This window comes from Mugil cephalus, chromosome 6, assembly GCF_022458985.1.
Source record: "Mugil cephalus isolate CIBA_MC_2020 chromosome 6, CIBA_Mcephalus_1.1, whole genome shotgun sequence".
Lineage (NCBI taxonomy): Eukaryota > Metazoa > Chordata > Actinopteri > Mugiliformes > Mugilidae > Mugil > Mugil cephalus.
This window is the reverse complement of record NC_061775.1, coordinates 3,899,640-3,917,986: the sequence shown is the minus strand read 5'-3', so window position 1 is coordinate 3,917,986 and position 18,347 is coordinate 3,899,640. Positions and strand designations below refer to the sequence as shown.

General features: G+C 41.5%; 1 protein-coding gene across 1 annotated transcript; it reads right to left on the bottom strand.

The window, feature by feature from the left end:
- Positions 1-145: 145 nt before the first annotated feature.
- rnf11b (ring finger protein 11b) lies at positions 146-17,868 on the bottom strand. The gene is made up of 3 exons (XM_047587552.1): positions 17,305-17,868; positions 3,524-3,693; positions 146-3,163 (listed from the first exon to the last, which is right to left on the bottom strand). The coding sequence occupies exons 1-3, from the start codon at positions 17,425-17,427 to the stop codon at positions 2,992-2,994; spliced, it is 465 nt and encodes a 154-aa protein (XP_047443508.1). The 5' UTR covers positions 17,428-17,868; the 3' UTR covers positions 146-2,991.
- Between the last annotated feature and the right edge of the window lie 479 nt (positions 17,869-18,347).

Genomic DNA, 18,347 nt, shown 5'->3' with positions numbered 1-18,347 from the left:
GCCCAGGTATCACATTTAGTAGTGTGGTAGCATTTATGCTTTCAGGTTTCAATATTCTGGTGCAGCATGTGAAATTAGTACACTCTTCCCCTTCTACTGTCCACAGAGGAAATCAAACACAAATTCACACACACTGACAGTTATGCTCTGTTGCAACGTCTATTTATTATTTGCCTTTAGTACACAGCATATGCATATTTATGCTTACAAACAAGGAAAAGTTTAACAAGCATCCATAAACAAACACACAACATACACCCATTCACACATGAGAAAACCTTGTAATTCAGTCTCAAAGAAGTCCAGAAATGTTTTAAATAAAATAAAAATCCATCCCACAACAGCACTCACTTACCATCCCTGTGAGTTTAGTTATTTGAAATATTTGAGTCTCTCCTGATCCAAAGCTCTCTCTCTGCTGGGATTGAGCAACATTTTGGGCGGCTGTTTAAAACGGTCAACCGGTTAAAAGCATGAGTCATCCTCTGGGGGCGTGAGCACTTTTATTCAGTATGAACTGCTGAACATTACAGGAAATCAACAGGGCAGAGCCAGCTGAACAATCGACGAAGCACAAGCTCCAGTGGGCGTCACGCTGGTGAGGGGACACGTAGCTCCGGAAGACTGCTAATCTTCACGTGAATCAGGACATGTACTGTATGTGGAACTATGGCAGACACACACACACACACACACGCACACGCACACACACACACACACACAGTACAGACACAATGACATAGTCTCAATTTGTTTATCCTCACCATCTCTTGGAACTTATTTAGGTCCAGACTGAGATTATACCTTTGCCTATTCTGAAAAAAAAGGCATCTGTATGCAAAACTTGTCATCTGATATTTTATGCAGCAGTGTTGCAGAGGGCAGATTAAAGTTTTGTTGCAATCCTACAGAGGAAGAAAGCAGGAATGTGATGTGACATAATTCCAGTCCAAACACCACAATGCACTAACAATTCATGCCTTAGTCTTCTTGATACAATTTGTGGGTCCTTCGTAACAGGAAACAATCCTCCCTTCTGCTTCTCATTTGCTTTAAGTTTAACTGGACTCACATTTCAGCAGCTGATATAAACCTTGACTCATGTGTAACCTAAGGCCAGGACACTCCACCTGAACGATGGAGGAAAATGTTAAACACAGAGAGTTAAGTATGTTAGAGTGCTGTGCAAAAAAGGTGCTGATTGCCACCCACCAGTCTTTCCCAAACACACACAGATGCCATGCACAAAACACACACACACACACACAGATCACTAAAGGCATGTTTTCAAATGGGATCTGCAGGCGGAGCACAAATGATTTAGTTTCCTGCAGGATTCACATTTACCCACTCACCTACATGCCGAGATTAGCAGAGGGAAGGAAGATACAACTGAGCAATTGTATTTCTTTGTGCTTTTACAGTAAACTGGGTGACAAGATTTTAAAATGGAGCAAGGAGATCATTTAGATTGTGGCCTCAGTTCGATTCCAAGAAAATGAAGGAACTAAAAAAAATAGAGTGACACAAAACTGCAGAGATGCTAATTCTGACCACATGTGGTTGCAACCTCCTTCATGTTCACTCCTGAACATCACAGAGGCTGATTCTTTTTCTTGACATTGCTGTAGTGATGATGGTAACTGCTAGCTAGAACAGTTTCAGAACATGTTTGCGACAGAACAGAGATCTGGATATATGCACATTAAATAACACTAACCCTGTTTGTGTTTTAATTGTATCCTTTACAAATCACTGGGGGCCCACACACTGGAATTAATTCAGTAGTTCGATTATTGTCACCAGTAATAATTTAAGAACCCACTCCTGGTCTACAGAAAAAAAGTGGCTTTCATTACAAAACAATGATTCATAAAGCAAATGATGTACTTGACACTTAGATGATTGGATGCATATCTTGTCACAAGTCTGATAAAGAAGTGCAAATATTTAACTTCTGGTTAAGTTAATGGTTTAAGTGGGCTGCTTGTGCTTTGGCCAATAATATCAGAGCTCACTGAATGAGAAAAGTCACTAGGAGTCAACAGTCTACTGGCTATCCATCACATTAGTGACTAAAGCACAAACTGCATTTCCTTTTTTTCTGAGTTGTTGGTAAACACTGGTTCAACAGAGCCCTTATGCTGACTGACAAAACAAAGAGAGAACAGATTTCACAAAGCCACAGGACAATCAATCAATAAATCCACCGACCTATATTATTATTTTCTGGAAAGATCTGTACAGGGTGACAGCGAGAGGCCACGATATGTCTGGAAAATAAAAGTCTCATGTCCATCTGTAGCACTCTTAAAATCACACATCTGCATCTGTAACAGTTCATGCAGGAGCTGTGAATGACTCTGCTGCTGCTCTGGCAGCTCCTCTGAACAACGTTTCTTTCTTTTTCTTTCAGTTTGACATGATAATAATCGGGCCTCGGCAGTCCAAAGAGACACAGTCTGCAGCCTCTTCACGGCGGTCAGATGTCCTTCCTTCATGTCGTCATGGGCTCATTTCAATGACGTTGACTGATTAAAGGAAGTATGTACGCTTGAGTGTGTGTATCACATATCTAAAAAAAAAAAAAAAAAAAAAAAAAAAAAAACCAGATCTAGGAAAGGTTTCTTAACCAGCCGCCCACACCGACTTCCCTTTACAGTCTCTACACTCCCCCACTCTCAGCTCCTGACTTGTCCTTCCTTCAATGCGCTTTGTTCCTCCAGTCCTTTCCCAGATGCAGTCCTGTCCAGCAGGCCAACAGAGGAAATTGTGTATACATACACACGCATGCACGCACACTCACACACACACAGACTCTTCATTCAACATCTTTTAGACGACCGCTGTTTTGCCATCTTACTAATCCAGGATATAAGTTAGCAAGACGGAAGATGGGTATGTCATTTGTGTGCATGTTCCGTGTCAGTGTCTGTGTGTGTACGTGTGTGCGTGTGGATGTGTGTCCAGTCTGGTCCACGGGTGTTTGTGTCAGTTGGTCTCGTAGGAGGAGAGCAGTGCAGCATCCACAGGCTCCATGCAGGAGGGGCAGGTGAAGGATCTCATCAGCCAGTCGTCTATACAGTCCATGTGGTAGATGTGCATGCAGGGCAGGAACCGGATGGGGTCTCCATAAACAAAGTCCATCATACAGATGACGCACCTGCAGATATGAACACAGGCTCTCAGTATTTCCCATCAAAATGGTACCACGCTGGTTACGACATGTCCTAACTTTAATATTTACTACAGACAAAAATATAATATATACATTTACCAGTTATTAAGTAATGTGTGCTGCAGTGATTTTATTTCATGCACGTGACAGCAAGAAATTAGGTGCAAGTTTAGGTCACAGGTCTGTATAGTTAAAAACGGGCAGCTTTACTGTTTTCTATTCCTGTTTTCGGACTCTGAACTTAATTCAACTTAAAGCCTTTTAAAGAACAAAAAACTCCTTCTAAAACACAGACAGGGTGAGGCAATAACTGTCCCTGCTGAGGCTCTCTAATCTTTCACTCACTCTCTAATCTTCTTCTCAGAACCATCCCGTCCTGGGTCATACACGCCCTTCGGGAGGTGCTGGATGAGTCCAATGCGCTGGGCGATGCGAACCTGCTCCTCCTCCGTCAGCTGGGTGGCCAGACGGGCTTGGCTGGGTGTCGGGTGGTAGACGGGCACGTGGATCTGCTCCTGATGAAACAGAGAATACTTCATAAGAAAAAAAAAAAAATGGACAAAACAATTACACTTAACAATTATGTAACATGGACATAGCAGGTTCTTAAAAGCAGCTCTTGGAGGGAAGGACTGTGAACAGATATTTATTTTAATAATGTTGCAGAACATTATCACAACCGGGTAGGTAGCCAAATATGGCAAATTGTGAAACGCTGACAGCGATGTTTCTCAATAACTGATGTTATCTCTGGCAGTAGGTGGCAGTGTTTCCCCATTCCCTGTTGCAAGCAGTCAGAGCAGCAGACAACACATTTCTTTTTTTTTAGTGAAATGCTTCACTTATTCACTATCAGGCTCATTTTAATTATTTGATCCTTACAGCACATACATCAGCAGCAGAGAGCAAAAAAGTGAGAGATGAGCTCAGGGAAATGTGACCAACAGAACAGCGGAGTCACGACCAACGGCAGAACACAGCAGCTCGATAATGTTTCAACATTTCTGGAAAATGTTGGCCACTTCAAGAGAACGGTTGTGCGAGCAGCAGCCTACAATTCCAACTCTTCACAGCGAACTTCAAAGAGGCCAAAGCCTCGCTGTCTCGCCACACTTTGATCAGTTTGCCTTTGGTCTGTGCGAACTAAAATGTAATTTTGACAAGTCTTCCACCAGCTCACAAGTCTGTCAGTTGAGTTTTACACACTGGCACATAAAACCATATTGAGGTGAAATGAAAGTACTATCAAATTAACGTGACTAAAAAGGGAGTGTTTCGGTATTGGAAACTGTCACAATGTAATGAGCAAAACAATAAAGTGTGAATATTATCACCACCAAAACCAAATGGAGATCACATAATGTGTAAAGAAATAAACAGGGACTCAGCAAATCTAAAGGAATGAGGACGGCTGAGTCACAACCACAAACATACTGTCACATTTAAAACAGCACAGAGGAACAGATACAAAGAAAAAAGGTTTAGCACACTGCACATGCAGGGGCTAACCAATGGATGATCTTACGAGTAATTAGTAAATGTTGATCCCTCGGGAACCAGTGAGGGAAGGGGAGATGATGTGGGACTGACAAATCTTTGTTAACAGAGTAGAACAGGCTGCCATGTAAGGAAAGCACCAATTACCACAGTCTGAAAGTATATTTTAGGTATTTTTCTGGAAAAGTACGATGCATTTGTTTGTCCATAAATAGTTATTAGACGATTCTTAAACAATTACCACATTCAGTCACGCTTGAATGGGATTTGGTTGCATGCAAGTAAACGGTTTGTGTGGAGAACAAAGCCGACAGAACACTCTGACATACTGTGTTGGCAAACAAGCTTGGACTTTTCTTTCTTTGTCAAGAAAATACATTAAATAAAGTAATAATAGAGGCTTAAAACTGTTAAATAACTGCAACTGCCCAACCATACACAGTGTCTATGAACTCCAAATGTATTCTTGCATCTAAAATTACTAGTCAGATTAAATTAGATTCAACTTTATTGCCACTGCATATTATTCAGGCATATACACAACAAAATGTAGTTTGGTATCTAAAAAGAAATGCAAATGGAAAAATGTGCAAAGTTAACCTAAAAAGAGGAAACAAGTGACAACTAATACACAGGTTTTGACTATTATATTAAGTAAGTTTTACATTAATAGTATAAATGTAAAACTATCAATAGACTGGCAGTGTGAGCAGTCAATATACCTACACAGGTATACGCATACATATGCACATACACAGAAACATAAATACAGACACATATATAGGCATAAAACATGCACCTAACTCTAACCTGTGTGTGGGTAAAAACCCGTTTGTTTCATGACACCAACGCATCAGGACAATCAAAGCAAAGCTAATGTTGAATTTCTTGCAAGCCACACATTGTGAGAATTTGGCAGTGCTGAGGCACTGCTTACACATCATCCCCCACTAAATTCTACTTTCTATTGACTCAACGGTCTCACTTTGTGGCCTTTGTGTCTTCCTCCCTCTACTTCCTCCTCCTTTCCTCATGCAGTCTTATACACTACAATCTCTTGTGGTGTGAGTGCTAGTTCCTCCCAGCCACCCCTCCAGTCTAACAACAGAATTCGTCTACAGCATGCCAAACTTTCCTGTCAGCCAGCAGTAAAGGTCCAAAAGCCCTGTTACTGATTTGACTAAGTGGGCTCCTTCATTAACTTACTGTGTGTTCACACTCGACAGACAACCCTTAGACAAAAATCCCGACGAGCTGGAAATCATACAACAGAGGGCAATTATATCTGCCACCTCATGTATCAGATAATACCTTGTTAACCAGCCATCTAATCATCATGTGATTATGTCTGTGAAGGTTCTCAGTCATCAGGTCATGGTAATCCAAAAAGCGTTGAATAAGGTCAGCTGGACTTGTAGAATTTCTTGAAGACGTTTCGCCACTCACCCGAGTAGCTTCTTCAGTTCTGATAAACTAGTGGGAAATTGAGGTTTAAATAGGAAAAACTCTGTGGGTAACACCCACCAGAAACTTGCTTGACCAGAAACTGGGGTCACTAATTACCATAATGGCTGATACTTACCTGTCCTTGAATGGGGGGAACTGAGTGCCTAGGCTAACTTGCCCTATGAATATGATGAGTGGCGAAACGTCTTCAAGAAATTCTACAAGTCCAGCTGACCTTATTCAACGCTTTTTGGATCATGTGATTAGACTATACAAATAAGCACAACAGAAAAAACCTTCCTCTCTGGCTGAATCACCTTTGGTGTTTTGTTAAAATGACACATCCAAATCAGCCTATCCGTCATTAAGAAGGCTCCTCAATCTCTTCTCTAGTTCTGAAGGAGTTCTCCAAAGTTTAGACATTACCTCACTTTATGAGTGGGACTTTCCCATGAATATTACAAGCTGCTGATGTAGCGTTTGAAAGATGCGAGTGTTTATTCAGCAGGAAGGGTCCAACTACAGAACATCTTAAATTGTATTATGTGAAAATAAGTTCTTTGCAAGGCCCCAAACTTTGTAAAATCCAATTAAATTGCTAGAGTACTTTCTTGTACGTACAAAATAATACTGTCACCTGAAGGAACATCTAATGTCCGCTTTAAAAGGTTGTTTCACTTTGTATCACCCAAACAATTTCTGAAAGATGAATGTGGACGCTTAACAAAGTGACACAAGCAAAAAGAAGATTAAAAAAAGCGTAAAATGTCAAAGCCTACGCCTACGCCTGATTATCAAAGTGACATACACTGATCAGCCACAATGTTAAAACCACAGACAGCAGAAGTAAACAACCGATCATCTTGTCACAATTCAATGTTCTACTGGGAAACTTTTGGACCCGGCATTCTTGCAGAGGTAACCCCCCCAACACACACACACACACACACACACACACACACACACACACACACACACACACACACACACACACACACTCACACTCACACTCACACTCACCCCATAGTAACGAGACCGAGCAGCATTCTGGGACAGACAGACAGACACACACAAACGGTTTAGAAACAACTCAAAAAACATGATCAGCACAAGGTGTTGACCTGGCCTCCAAATTCACTAGATCCAAACTGATCAAGTATCTGTGGGATGATCTACAGAGGACCCTCCCCTCAACCCATAGGACCCAAAGACCCACACTAACAACACAGTTGCCAGACACCACCATGTCCATTCTCTTATAAGTCACAACTGTTTTGGAGGCACAAGGGGGACCTACACAATATAAGACTTAGACAGACTAAGACTAACTAAAAATAAACAGTGTAATGAACACATTTATAGAATTAACATTATGAACAAATATACAAAAGTAGTTGGCAAAACAGTGTCTGAGGTGATGCGGTTGTTTGGCCGGTTACATAGCAACAGCGGCTTGGATCGTGTCGCATGGTGTTTCCTTGTCACTGAGGGAGGGATGTAAACTCAAACGGAGCGTGTCCGCCCGAAGAGTCTGAAGCCGGGCACAGACGTACTGTGGTCCTATGAACCACTCCCTCTGGGTCCCATCAAGCGCACACAGTCTATCCATCCTGCTGCCAAAGACCTCGCGTCCCCCAAGAGGACAGACGGCTCAGCCGACCCGAACCTCGTTCTCTGCTCCTCCACCTCCAGTCGGGCATCCCCAGCACTTCTTCTGAAGTTCAGCGGGAATCTCAGGTCTCACTCCGGGCAGCTCAGGGGACATGGCCAGCGTTAGCAGCTGATCTCTGGAACACACCACCAGACACAACGGCCGCTCTGCAGAACACCACAGCCAACGACCAACGATACAGCCAAAAACAAAATGTCCAGGAAAAAATAAATAAAAACAGCACAAAAAGACAAAAACGACCAAAAACCATTTTGGTTGGTTCAAGACACAGACAAAACAACAATTAACACACCAAAAACTACAAAAACGTTATTCTTCACGGAGCTACGGGCGACATGCAGCCACTCTTTCAAAATGCAAAAAAAAATGATCAGTGTATATTGGTGCATACTGGTTTTAGCTTTGGTAAGTATCTGCGGATAATACATTTTAAACTTTAATTTCTGAAAAGCTTTCTTTTGAATTTGAATGAGACAAATGCAGAATGATACTAGCTAGAAGTCATCCTCTCAGTACGGCTGCATTTTAAAACATGAGTCAGCATGATGAGAGTAGTTGGGGCTGTCTGCAGCTCCGCTGACAGACACTTCTCTGGCCTGTGTCAAAAAGGGACAGCAGCCCGGCAGAAAGAACAAAAACTGCAGACAGGGCCTCTGAGGGGGGCAACAGCTGTACTCTGTGTGTTAGAGTCCTAAGCTGTGCAGTGGTCAGCAGTGTAATTGTTGTCATATGCCTCTCCCGTTAAATGCACGGTATGTCAGCTGAGTTGTGACAACTGTTCATTAAGTGACCTCAGGGTGACCAAAAGGACAACAGGCAGGGAGATGAAATGTGAGACAGGGGGAGTAGGTGAGATTGAAAGGGGAACTAATAGGGAAAGGATGGAGGGTTTCTAGCTGAGCTGAAGAACAGATCTTGGTTTCCTCTGCCAAGCATGCTGCAGGCTGCTGAGCCAAGTGCACGACTGTAGAAACTGTCAGCCTGCCAGGCCCGGGCTGCTAATGGTGAGCGGGAAGCGAGGTGAAAATTACAAGTAAGAAGGAGAGAAAGCAGATGCACACAGTTAAAGTGAAAGAAAAACAGACAGAGTATTTACCCTGCCTCTGCCATCATCCTTCACTAATTGAAAGGAGTCGGAGGGAAGAAGAGTGGGCAAATGAAAGTTACAAGCACTTACATCCTACACGTTTGATAATAAGCAAGCTTTGGTTCTCCAGGAACTCACACACAGTGGACATCAAAATATCACACCCTTATAAAAATCACCCAGGATTTGTGATGTAAATCATATCAAAAATGTGGCACCTTTGATCCAAAAATGAAAACCTCTGCTACACCACTGAAAATCAAAGTAACACATTTCTGATAGACTCTTAACTAAAAAGGCAACAAGTGGTGATTTAGGGGAGTGCAAAGCTGTTTCAAATCTTTCAGCATGGCACATCCTGACGTAGGAATATTTCACAATCTCATAGAAATGGCTCAGGTTTAAAGAAAATCAAATGCCTCAGTAATGTAATACAGTATGAGCCGCCATTAAGTTGCTATACTAGTGCCTTGCCTTACCAGAAGAATTTCTATTGAAAAAAAATATTAAAATTTGAATTCTGAACCCACCCACACAGCTGTATGACAGATGACTCGTCTAGATAGATGTGTCTTTTTTTTCTTGTCACTTAAGAGCAAGGACTGTCATTGAAAAAAAAGAAGACCGCTTATTCATACTAAAATAAACCGCCTTCTGAATTTAGTTTCACAGTTAAATGACTGGACTACTGACATGACAAAACAACACTACAGTGTCTATTCAAAGAACTTGGCTGTGCCAACGCAAAGCAGACATACCGCAGCAGCCGAGCATTTAAGGACTAATGTGCATGTGGGAAAGAAGCTGTAGACATGCAGTGGTTAGGACTGGGTATAATTCCTGTTTGAAGGCAAGCTGTGAGAACAGCATAGTGACAAGGACTTCTTATTAAACCTCAACCATTTCTGGACCGGAAATATGTACTTGCTAAATGTGGCTATATATTTTGTGCAACCTAAGCAGTCTCAGCATGCACTTAAGGCATTGCAACACCTGAAACTTGAAACGTTTGCAGGCTCTGAAATCTTAGCTTTCTGTCTAGAGACTGCAGAGTAACAAAATCTTTGAACATGACCTAAAGACATCTGCACACAATGCTAGCATGCATGCACAACAATGGGAGCAGGAGAAGGGATAGACATTAGCATCACAGGATGTGTTTGTTGATGTGATAACAGGACAGGCTGACGGTGTGACGCTCACGGTATGTGTGTATCACATTACTTCATCAGAGCAGGAAGTTGGGGCAATAGTGCAGGCTTTAACATTTGCACAGGTCACACACAAAACCTTCAGTGCACAGTGGATTATATATTTTGGTAGAGACTGTAAATAACAAAAGGTAATGACACATTATCGTTCATTTTCAATTTTTACCAGCAGCCAAAAGTCCATAACACATTACAGACTGCCAGCAGTCACTTAGTAATGCCACTGTAATATAATGACCAAAACCACCTTGGCCCAACAGATCCAAGGTTGCCAAAATGTCAGTAGAAGGAAGATGAGAAGGAATTAAACGGTGAGAAGTTGTCATAGGGAGGACAAAAGAATTCACTGGTGGTTATCTGAGCCCCAGCCCTTGTGTTAAGCACTCAGGAAGAACAATCTCTATGTGGCTGTGTGTCAAGTAAAGCCCACAGACTCAGTCATTGACCTGAAGTACAATGACTTGTTTGTCAGCACTGCCCTCTCCACCCCCTTAGTGGTTCTGTTACCATATTAGGGCAGGACAGTAGGTAATCTGCCACAAGGGGCACTCCGATGGGAAGTATCTGTACCTTACAAGGCTAAAAACCAACAGCATATGTGGATGAAGTGACTGAATCATAATTGAGGTGAAGTCAGAGGCACTTTAGTTCGGCTTATCTAACATATTACTGTTATCAGAACACAATGAGGAAGTCACACTATTGTCCTGCCTCCCCGACTGAAGCACCTGCAGATCACATCAGCAAAAAACCTAAAACTGTATTTATTTATTTTTTTGTTCTTTTAGGTACATATGCATGTGCCAAAAAAATCTAGCTTGGCGCAAGATATTTTTGTGCCACCTTTATTGGCATTTCACCATTTGTTTACGGATGTTATTCATTCCACGCACTAGTCGACCCATTTTCAGTTTTCATTTCTTGTTTTCTCTTCCTGTACTCTCGTTCACCTCTACCCCAAGTTTGACAGCCAATTAGAAACTACCTCCAAAGCCAACTTTCTTGCCCTGTGTCTTCTAGCCAAGCTCACTGAGCTTAAAGCGAACTGCTGACAGCAAGCCCTCTAATCTTGAGGAGCAAAGTTGGCGTACAGACTGTTCTCCTGAATAGTGAGATTGTGAGTATCTACAACAGTGAGGAAGTGGTGCGTACCCCCAGCTTACTAAAATACTGAAAGAGGATTTTACCTGCCCTTATTTGACATGTTTCAGATCCCTTTTCATCCTTTAGGTGAATTAAAGTATACTCTGTTGTTTTTATCTACAGTACCTTTCTATTTATGACCCCTTTAATGTGATAAACAACATTTTTTAATGTTCTCTGTGTCTCCAGTTCTGAGCTTCAAAATGTGTTCAGACACTGCATCTTTTAAAATGAGGCATTTGATGTTTTAGACGAGGATATTTTTTGACTGTAGTGTATTGTGTTTGTTTGAATATGCAGCTAGATAAATAGAAGAGAGATCATAAGATGCAGTCCAGCGAAGAGAAGTTGTGGCTGCAGCTGCACTGGACCTTGCCAAAGAATACAGCAACTGGTGGCGCCTTTGCTCAAATTGCTCTAAAGAGACAAGAGAAAATGAATAATGGTCCTGCCATGAAATTAAGCATGTTTTTGTAAGACAGTATCAGTGATATCAACTGAAGCGTGTGACTTAAAATGCAAAGGCTTTACGCCTCCCTTGACAACAGTGTGCTGGATAATGTCTACAAGATCAATGAGATAAACAGCCAAAGACCACCATAGCCAGATAGACCTCAATTTGTATACTTTTTGTACTAGTTTAACACTTAAGTAACATTATTTCAGACACCTGTACTTTTTGGACTCTGTGGCGGCTGGCACACTCGGACTGAAACACCACCTCCACACGTTCTGTGGATTGTGGAATAGATTTGGGAATTGAGCATCAGATGCTTGGGAGCAATGTATCCTGGTATACGTAGGCATAATGTAATAACATTTGTGCAAGACAACTTAGAAAATTTAGTTTTCTCTGTAGATACAACTCACATAGAGGAATTCATTGCTTCAGCTGACTACATTTAACATCAATGCCAACTGGGCATCTACTTTAAAAGTGGCCAATATTCCCTTCAAGAAATTCCTAAGAGTGCATGACAATGGTTTGAGGATTCCCATTTTGAAACATTGACAGACAAACATTGCAGAGTCAGAATTAGATTGATTTAGATAAGAAGGTGAAGCTGGAGAGGTGGGAGGGCCAATGGGGACGCTATGCGCACCCATAAGGCAGAGACTTACCAATCACAGGGACCCAAGCCTATGATGTCCTGCCGTATCATCTGTTTTACTCTAAATGAGAGTAACATGTATCATCAGACATTCCCATGCAAACTGATGAATTTTTAAGCAAGTGGAGTCACCTCCTGCTGGCATTAAAAGAATGTAGGTTTAGAGTATATAGCATTTCAGACCCAAAAACAGCCGTGTATTTGATATTGTCTCTGAGAAAGACCGAGTTTAGATCTGTGCAAACACACACAGACGCACTGAATCTGCCAGCCAACCACACCCATCTCTGAGACAAGCAGACTGAGATATTATAAGCCACACCATGGAGTCCAAAGCAGACACAAACACATTCACATACACAAACTCTCCCTCTCCAGTACTAATACACAGGGGTGCCTTATCTCCCACAGCCCAGACCCACAGTGATGAGTCAGCACCCCGTCTCACCAGCTGCTGTCCAAATCTCCACGCTCGACACACGACGTGTGTATGTAATACACACCACAGCACACAAACACACGTACACACAGTATTAAGACCACAAACTGAAATGCCCCGCCGTCTACTTTGTTGCTACCCCAGTTGATGTGAAGCAAACACTGACACACACACTCGCTCATTTTGAAATCATTTTGACAACACAGTAAGTGGTACACTAGTCTAAGTGGTTGGCTCAAAGAACTGATCTCATCCACTTAGCTTTCATCATCCATCTATTCATCCCCCACCCATCCTAAGTCTGTACACAGTATCTGTCCTGACTGCAGTATTCTGACATAGACACTCTACCGTATATCAGGGATGTAATGATCACTGGTTTCAGATAAAGCACAGTAAATTTCCCTACGCTTAGTATTACCATTTCAAATTTTATTATCATTAAAAACATGTCTGATTACCTCACGAAACTCTTCATGGTGATACAGCTCATTTCTGCAGAGGCAGCAGCACTCACTCCCGCGTGCATGGGCAGTTCACTCTGAAAACTCTAAAAACATGACGGAAGGCGCCTGCACGGCACAGGTAATAATTCTGTAATAATTAAGTGGATAAGCCATCTCCATGAACACCACCCACAACTATACAGCAGGTGCAAGGTAAGTTAAGTTGTAGCTGAACGCATGATGTGATGTCTTAGGAATAGAGGAGAATGTCATGGTTTGTCTGTCAAACTTTCCTATAGTTTGTCAATAAAGGAAACTGAAGGCAACATGTGTTTCTGTTGTGTATGAACGCTGCCACATAATTATGCATGTTTGGTCTGTTTCCGCTCCAGTGCTGCACCAGATGTCCTACAGATCAAGTACAACAAATCCTAAAGGAAACATTGAAATGTGCTTTGTTTTTACAGGAGTAACATTAATGTGTGTGTGTGTGTCTCAGTCAGGTAATAATAATAATAATAATGATGATGATAATAAATGTACTGGTGCAGCAGGCAAACCCAGTGATGATATGGCTACTACATCAAGTTCACTGTGCTTGTTTGTTTTTTTTTTGTTTTGTTTTTCTCAAAATAAAATTTGGTTAAATGATTTCATTGTGTGTATAAGTAGTTGTTGAACCTTTTGAGCACATTTCAACAATACCGTGATAATAATGATAACTGTGATCATTTTGGTCACAATAACGGAGATATGACATTTTCATATCGTTACACTTCTACTGTATATCAACACTATTGCCAGATGTAAAGAGGTTGTGGGCATAATTATAATTAAATGAAATATGCACATACACACACAGTATGTGTTAATTTAATTACGTCCACAACACACATTTAGTAAAGACACATGTTTTTCCATCTATTTGCATCATATATACCTTGTAAACTTGCATGTACCATTACTATACCACTGTCCCTGTAGAATGAGTGATTTATAACATAGTGATAATATGACTTTTGTTAGAATAAGATCAGTGTATTGCAGTCTGTTTAAGTTGCCTTTCAGAGTGGGTGAATTGTTCTCATACTGACCTCTCATTGATGACCTATGATTTAAGACCTGCGTACTGACTGCGTGCATCCACAAAATTATTTTGCAGCAGGTTGTGGACCGGACCCAGTTCCAGACGCTGAAATTCAATTTCCTCTGATTCTCAGCTGACTGTGGATGCCAAGGAAATACGGTCTGAACTATGGCGAGGTAACAGACAACTTCAAGATGCACAGGATGTTTATAACGCCCAGGGCAAGTTGTGGGTTCATAGTGTGCCTCTTTTCTGGTTTTAGATCATTTTTAGCATGAAATGAAGTTCATCAATTCCAGACGTACTGGAAAGAAATATTTGAAATACACTTTTTAGTTAGAAATGGTTGAGAGATGTTTTAATCTTAAAGTGTGTTTCTTAAAAACTGAACTAAGCCTTTCCTCTTCTGAGCCCTTTTGTAACTCAAGCACAGACAGAGTTCGTGTTGTATTTGTTTTGGATTTCACTGTTGGCATTGCCAGCATCAAGCTTTGCACCATGACTGGCAAAGTTCACCCTCTGTATGGAGCACGTACCTCCAGTCAGTGTCAAGAGTATACTGACATTTGCAGTCGCCACTTGACATCTTTTACAACATGCCAAATTCAATTTCAAGTAGAGCATAGTGCAGAACCACACACTGCACCCTTTAAGTGTGTTGAGCTTAACTTTGAGCACAGAAAAGATGTGTTATGTGTTCTCAGGCCACCTTCAGATGATGAAGGTGCTGATTACTACGGTCACCAGGGAGAAGCTGGCCCGTCTGAAAGAGTCTTTTATAAGTAGGTTTTAACTAGTTAGTTAACCCTCTTATGGAACTCTGTCAGTGCAAACACACTGCAATAGAATTTCTCAACTCAACTGAAAGCTTAGTCGGAAACTAAGCATTCCTTCTGTTGTTTATTACGCCATATCTCCTATGTGAAACCACAGCTGGCTTTGGCTTTGACGAAATAACATACTTGTGCATGCCAGACGTGGCAAAGTTTTTTCAACTTGGACACTGAATCATAACAAGGAATACGAGTCATGTTCAATTACAATGCTGACTACTGTATTTCTTGAGTGAATAACAATAAATGAGAAACACTGAATCAGAGGAAACAGTGCCTTTAAAACAGAACTCTTGGACTTCCAAAGTACTGCATGAGCTGGTCTTCGCGATTAAAGTGGAAATACGTGGTACGTCTTTAGTAATACCCACAAGCCACATGAAAAATGACAAACGACAACTTACATTTACAGGTAATAGCTGGAAATGTGTCAGCCCATGATCTGGAGAGCAAATACAAATGACATTTGCTTTCCTTTTGTTCTCCACATGTGTCTATGTGGTTTCAGCTGTTAAGAATGACTCAAGCAAACAAAATAGATGAATTACAGAGGGCAGGCTCTTTGGGCATGTGCAGTGACTTGTACTTTCCAAAGATCAAATATGCTCCAGTATTATTAGTGTTTACTCGCTTGTAGCAAGGGAATGACTTGACGGTCAAAATGATCAGTGGTGGTAATTCAATCATTTTAGAGGATATATTTTGTGGTTAAATTGAATTGAATTAAACAGTTAAGTGTTTCTGGTATTTAGCCTAGCCCATCAAATAAAATGTCAGCCTAATGCAGTGCAATAGTACTACACACCATGGTCTACAAGATGAAAACACAGTTGAATCAACAGCTTTCTGAGTTATTTTAAACATATGCTGACTACCATAACCTACCATAAGATTAAATGCAGGACTGTTCAATAGTTTTCACTAGCGAACGAGCAAGTGAACGTATGCTAGTTACATCATGTCTGTGCTCTCTAGAAATAATAGTAGACTGTATTAATAATAGCTGGTGATGCGGCCAGGAATACTGAGAACCAACACTGCTATCCACTTTTTTCATATCTGGTCAACATTCATGGTTAAGCTGCAGATTCCTCAGCCATATACTGTATGTGTGCTGTAAATTAATTAGATATTCAAATGAGATTTGTTTTGGTTATTAGTGAATTTCATGACACTTGCATATTAAAATCTATCGATGTTAAATTACACATTTCATGACAGACAAGAGAAATGTCAACTTTATGTTTTCTTCAGTTGTAAACAGGTAACACAAAAGTTTTGTACATGGTTATATTAACTGGCATTATATACCTTCAGTGAGTTGTGGTGTAATGCTGACCTTAGATTGCCTTCAGTTTCCATGCTTTAACCACGCTTATCTTAAATCTACAGATAAGACCCGGCTTAACCTAGTAACAGTCTAACTCTGTGCCAAGTCCTTACATAACACATGCCAGCCTCCTGTTAAGGCAGAAAAGAACAAAAAAGAGACGATACACCAAGCAACATGTTTACAGTTAAAGCATGACCTGGACTGTTTCTCTTTGCAGATGATCTAATTCAGGAAATAAGGACAGTAGACAAACAAGGATGAAAGCCTGGAAGAGATCAGTCAAAGAAGCAGTTGGGAAAGTTATGAAAGTCACCCTTTTACAAAACTACAGAACCCCCTTTTGCATATTCAGGACTGAGGTCTATTTCAAGGCCATTTGGTGACCCACAGAAATGCACGCGGGTCTTAGTTAATGTCCAATTTACATGCAAACATCCAAACATGGCTCACGTAGCCTACTGTGAGCGTTGGAAGACGCGAGCAAGTCATTCCGCTAAAATATCAGTGGAGAGCGGTCCATTACATGCCTGTAGGGAGGTGACAGACCTAGACAAGACCTTCGGATATAACAAAACGGATTAGTGTCAATGTTGTGAAGGGACGGGGTCAGTGGGTTGGGTTGCTGCCCAAGGGTGCTGTTGGATCAAGGCTCACAGATTGTTTGTCTAGCATCAATTCCTCGGTGTCTTCTCTTTTTCCATCAGCTGTTTCCCGGCCAGACCAGTACTAGACCTGCTATACATCGTCTTCACGTCAAGTATTTGATTTATTTAGGTTACTGACAAAAAAAAAAAAAAACCTGCTGGGAAGTTAAAGTTACCTGGTAGGGGGGCGGTGGCTCTTGATCGGGGTCAGCACCGTCTCCGTAGCTGGCCCGGTCCGACTGAGATTCATGCAGCAAAGAAATATCATCCGAGGTTGGAGATTTCAGACAGTTACCCATCTCCTCCCTCTTCTATGGAAGTCTCCCCCTCTCTGTCTGGGTCGCTTTAACCGCGGCGAATTTCACTGCTCGCTTTCACGGATAAGGTGGAGAGGGCGTTTTTCCATACACAGCTGATGGATCCGCTCTCCCCAGACGACGGGAGGGCTGCTCGGTTGGTTCAACAACAACAAAACATCTCTCAGCTAGCAGCTAGCCACACAAAGGGCTAGCCTCGCTAACAGCAGCTAGCGCTCGGAGGGGAGCATTTACTAGGCAAGCTGAAAAAATCGACACTGAAGCCAGCTGCAACAACTTTACGTCAGTGGGCGCAGCGAACGAAATGAATTCTTAATATGGGTCATTTAAAATGACGAAGCCGGCCGCAGTTTTCCTGCTGAGACCTCTCTGGCTGTCAGGGACTTTCCAGTTTTGCAGGCAGCTGCTGAACAACGACAAAAGATGATGACGTAACACGAAGCACCGCCCACTAGACAAAGAACCAATGGGCTTCCCAAGCTCTTGTTGACAGCCAGTGAGATTCGTGATCACATTGCCCTTCGCTAAAAACATAAACACAGAGCTAAAATCAGTAAATGAATCTTTCTAATAGCAATCTCAGGGCATTTTTTCTACTCTGTTATAATACGTTGACGTATCACTCAATCACCCACTCTTTAACGGGTTTCTTGCTCGTCAATTGACATCATCTGTGTGTGTTTTCAATTAAATGTGCTCTGATAGTGTTTTCCTTTCCTTAGATGCCATTGCGTTGCACGTCAGCAAGATGAAATGACTGTATCTAATAGAGTGGGTTACATGGTCGAGAACAACCAGTGCAAAGATCTGCAATCTCTTTCTTCTGTAAAAACAAACAAAAAATAAATAAATAAATACAAACATACGACTTTGCAGTGTGCACATTATTTGTTGAGCTTACA